Raw genomic sequence first — 5015 nt, forward strand, 5'->3', positions numbered from 1 at the left:
GGTCTTTGTATAGGTGTCACGTACAGCGTTTGACTGTGACATCCTGGGTTATATGAATGATTTAAACGCTCAAGGGATTGGAAATTACTTTCTTTTGTCGCCCCCCCCCCCGCACCCTCCCTAGCTGGATCTCTGGGAGGACGGTATCTCACTCAGTGTCTCCGGAGCATTCTCCATTTATTTATTTAAGGAGGAAATAGAGGGAAATTTCAACGGGTCACTAATTTCATTTCAACATGTACCGGTGGCATTAGCCCTGAGCAGATATTTCAGAGGAACACAAAATCAATGTTGAGATTCTGTTGGGAATAGCCCTGGAACCCATTAGCAACTTTGACCAATAGGTCAGGTAAAGTAATAGCTAGATAAATGTTTTATTACAGATTTGCAAACTGACTTAATGGTGGGTGGGGTGGGGGAGGGTGAGGGGGGGTTGGCTAGTACCTGTGCAGCCATGCATGGCAAATATTCATCATTAGATTCTATTGCTGTAATGAACACAAATCTCTCAGTGGCCGAGGCCTCTGGTTCTTTTATATATGTGATCTGTTAAAAGGTGGCTCTCAGAGGAGACTAAAGGGCTGCATCTGTGGTCCTCTGGAGACGTTGTTATCACTTTAAATGAACGGCTGGTTATGCTAATTGTGTTTTGCATGACATCATATGTGGCCGAGATGTGTTGCGCTATCTTTTCTGATAAACCTTCATATGAGAGTGCTTGCGTACAGTAGCTACAGTTGTGCCTGTATGACAACATCCTCGTAGCTCAGCGTGAGTCATGACAATCAGTTCTGGTGGTGCACAATCAAGTGCTATCACGGTTATATTTGTGTGTTTATCCTTTCCAATTGTTTTTGCTTTCCACAGTTTATTTTATGTAATGTTTTTCTTTAGATTACTTCAGGGCTTCTCAGTCCTTGTCATCCAGTATTCGTTTTGTGTCCTACCAGCTATTTACTTGTGTTTATCTGAAATCCCAGGTGGAAATGAGGCACTAAGCGGTGAGAGAGAAGAGCTGTGGTGCTCAACGACTGCAACCGACAACCACTGGAGTCATTATTTTAAGCAACACTGACCCACTACCCCCGTTCCTCTACTGACATGAAGGATTAGTAGACTTTAAGACTAACCCTTAGAGTTTACTTCCACATCTGAATTAGATTAAACCGTATCTGTCTAGAATAAGTTCCATTGTTTACTCCTGAGTGAACATATGTCACATTTAGACATTATTTTTCCCGCCCCTCTGTTCGCTCAGCTCTCTGTGCTCGGCCAGAGTGCTACTTTTCTGAATGGAAGCCAGACAGACTGAGAGCTCCCACACACTGCGAGGAGGAGCGGCTCCTGTTTCCAGCTCCGTCTCCAAGGGGACCACCAAGCCCACCAATCACACCGCTCGGCGCAGGCAAGCGGGCAATTCAATTTCTTAAAGCCGCAGTGTCCGTTTGTTTCAAAAGGGAGGCGTTGTGGAGAAGAGAGTTCAGCAGCAGAAACATGGACAGTAAAGCACCTCAACACTGCAAGTTTAAAAGTTTCCTTTTTTTCCTTTTTATTAAATGTGAATTCACATGTTAGTTTGAGCCCATCCATTACAGAGCATCCGCCTATGTACAAAATAGGCATCACTCTGTCATCACATCCTTTGCAAACGCAACAAATAACACATCTGTGTACATATATTCACAAACTGAAAGGACAGTCGATGGTGGTAGGTACTTATTTATTAAAAGATGAGTCAAAGACAGATTCACACTTGGAATGTGAAGTAACTACTGCCCAGAACTCCCAACAAAACGTCTTGGCGTATAATTAGGTCATATTCCAAAACCTTTTTATCAAACAGACTTCATATGTAAGACCCACATAAAAATAAACAATATCTGCTTTTTTTTTTTAAGTGCAAGAAATAAAAAATACAGGTTTATGGTTAATGTTTTTTAAAAAAAGAAGGCAGTCTTCAGTTTTAAAATAAAGTTTCATTTCATGAAACAGGACTATGGAATGTTCTTTTTTGCTTGCTTGTTAAACTAAATGCCAGACCCACTTGTATCAGACTATGCCCTTTCTGCAGAACCCCCCTAATTTTCAGTCAGCTTCTGTTTGGCGTCAGATATGCCCATTTATGAGTCAAATTACATTCAAATTGTGATATCAATCTGTTTATATAGGATGCATCACACACCATGAGGCCATATTATAGTGTTTTGTATCAGTTCCAGCTGATTTGTTTATTTTTCTGCCCTGGACAGGCTTCAGCATCATAACATGAAATGATGTTGACAGTGCACAAGTCTGTTTTTCCATCACTTGCTACAATTGTTGATGGTCTGAATCTTAAGAGTATATATTGCACAAAAAAATGAGAAGGGGGAAAAACAGTATGTGCCATAAAAAATACCAAAATCCAGTTTCACACCTGCGATCGGGACCCATCCACATATCACGAGTATGATATACATAAACTCCTAACTTTACTATATTACAGTACATATACAATCTTGAAACTAGTTCCAGCTCTGAGGTATGTGTTCCCCCATGATGCCATTGTATCGTCTACAAATACTCGACAAATCTGCTCTACAACTGTACAAAACCTAGTTTTGAAATCACAAGGCATTTTTGATGCAAGTCTTTAATTTAACTTAATCCTTAAAACCAGGACTCCCTTGCATGCTGAAAAAACAAATGATAAAGGGAAGAAGTGCCTGAAACTCACTGAAAGCACAGTAAGTACATTCCCTTTTTGAACTGTACAAAAATATGCCTGAAAATATCTTACTTTTTCTTTTAAAAAGATGAGGTCTGTTATGTATCAAAATGTTCCCTCCGCACCTGTATTCTGCAGAGGTTTAGGCTGCGTAATTTACCAAAAACCAGGAGGTAAACTGAATCAGTTACAAAAAAGAAACAAACATTTTTGCGGCATTTAGAAATTACATAAACCGTTGTAAAGTAACATCCTGAACAATTGTCAGTTCACAGATTTGCTTTGAGTCAGTCCACAGTCCACTTTTTTTGTGTGTTTTTTTTTTTAGCTCCCTGCAGTTTTTTCTTTTTAGTTTTTAAGAGGATAAGATGCATAGAAGTTCACGTATTTTTCCCTTTTTGTGGTCCGTTTAAGCTGAACAGTAAATGCAGACCTACTGGGGAGGAGGAAAAAATCCATAAAACCCTGTCATGCTGCCAGAAAAAAACGTCTGGAGACTTTTTTTTTTTGCTACCAGCTTCATAAGCATCTCATTCCTCAAACCTGCACCTCTCCTCCTGCATGGTCCTCCTCCAAACCTCCCCTCCAAGAAGGACCCTTCAGAAAAACCCACAAGGAGGCAGGGCTAGGGGACAACTTGACCAAGGACACATATATAATTTACTTTTCTCCCTTCTCTGTTATTACTAGAGGAAAACTTGGTGTTGTGTTTTTTCTTCAGTATGTGAAGACCAGGTCGGAAAAGTTCGCCTCCAGCCAGTCCCCGGCAATCATCTCACTGAGTTCTGGCGTGCAATAGTCTGGGAACTCAAAGTGAGAGCCCAGGCTGCCCTCGCTGAAAGAGTCCAGGTCCTTATCCACAAGAGACAGGGAGAGGTTTCCTGAATTGGGGTTGCCCAGCTCCGAGCCTGGGGCGCTGGGGGCGAAATTCAAACTAAAGTCAAACAGCAAATCGTCCGCATCCTCTCCAGAAGTGCTGCTGCTGCTGCTGGAGCTGGAGGAGCTGGAGGATGAGCTGGAGGAGGATGTGGAGACCGACCTGGAGGATGCTGGTGAGACAGAAGCAGCGTGCAATGCGCTCTGCTTGGTAATGTTTTTGATATTGTAAAACAGTCTGTTGTTGTTGTTGTTGCTGCTCCGCACTTCTTCGTACATGCTCGCGCCCTCGGACTCCGCAGAGGAGCTCAAAGTGGGGCTCGCGGGCACTTTGGCGACATTGTACGGCCTCAGGCGCTCCGCGTCGCGCGCCCTAATCCCCATCCGGTAGTCGTCCTCGTACTCGTCGTCGTCGTCCTCGTCGGTGAGCTCCACTTTCACAGTCTTTGTAACTTTTAAACTAGGAAACGCGCAGTCGTCTCCGTAGCCGTGGTGGTGGTGGTGCGCGGAGGACTTTGCACCGCTCTTGTTATTATTATTACTTGTCTTTATCTTTGAGGAACACTTCTTGCTGCTGGGAGTCTTTGCCATCTTGCCGCACTTCTCCGGAGACGTCTGTGCTCCTGCTGATGATTTGGAACTACTACTACTACTACTGTCGAGCTTTGGTTTCTTCTTGGGTCTGTACTTGTAGTCTGGGTAGTCGGCCATGTGTTTGAGCCGCAGCCGCTCCGCCTCTCGGATGAACGGGATCTTCTCTGCGTCCTTGAGCATCTTCCACCGCTTCCCCAGCCGCTTGGAGATCTCCGCGTTGTGCATGTCCGGCGACTGCTCCATGATCTTTCTCCTCTCGATCTTGGACCACACCATGAACGCGTTCATGGGTCTCTTGATGTGCCCGGTGGCCGTCTTGCACCAGTCCGGGTTGATGATGGCCACGGGGCTGCACGCCATAAACTCACTCTCCTCCGAGTCGGTAGCCTCTCTGGACATGCTCCCGTCCGTCTCGCTGTTGTCTGTTGTGTGCTGCACCATTGTCCCTCTATTTCCAGTCACTTTTTACGCAGCGTCTATCAGCTCCACTCTCTGCGTAATAGCGCGCCGGTTTCCTTTCCACGTCCACTGCGTAATGTATAGTCTTCAAGCTCTGCACTCCTTTTTTCTCCAGAGTTACAAACTGCCTTCTTAACTAGTTATCAGCTTTTTCACGTACCCCTGCGTCACGCAGAGCCGTCCAATCAGGTCCTTTCCACTCCGCCCAGCAGACTCCCTCCATCCATCCAAGACTCCCCCTTTTAACCCTTTTTATTCCTCCTCCTCTCCTCTCCTCTCCTCCACGAGCAAGCTCTCATTGGAGAGAGGAAGGTGGGGGGATTTGTGGTACACAGTGTCTGGGGCAACACAGACAGACAGGCATATTAAACACACAGTT

The 5015-nt window shown here is 44.7% G+C and overlaps 1 protein-coding gene across 1 annotated transcript; it reads right to left on the reverse strand.

Moving 5' to 3' along the window:
- Positions 1-1524: 1524 nt before the first annotated feature.
- On the reverse strand, positions 1525-4782 carry sox11a (SRY-box transcription factor 11a). The gene has a single exon (XM_074660762.1). The coding sequence runs from the start codon at positions 4616-4618 to the stop codon at positions 3425-3427; it is 1194 nt and encodes a 397-aa protein (XP_074516863.1). The 5' UTR covers positions 4619-4782; the 3' UTR covers positions 1525-3424.
- Positions 4783-5015: the final 233 nt, after the last annotated feature.

The sequence above is a fragment of the Sebastes fasciatus genome, chromosome 15 (genome assembly GCF_043250625.1).
Source record: "Sebastes fasciatus isolate fSebFas1 chromosome 15, fSebFas1.pri, whole genome shotgun sequence".
Classification (NCBI taxonomy): Eukaryota; Metazoa; Chordata; class Actinopteri; order Perciformes; family Sebastidae; genus Sebastes; species Sebastes fasciatus.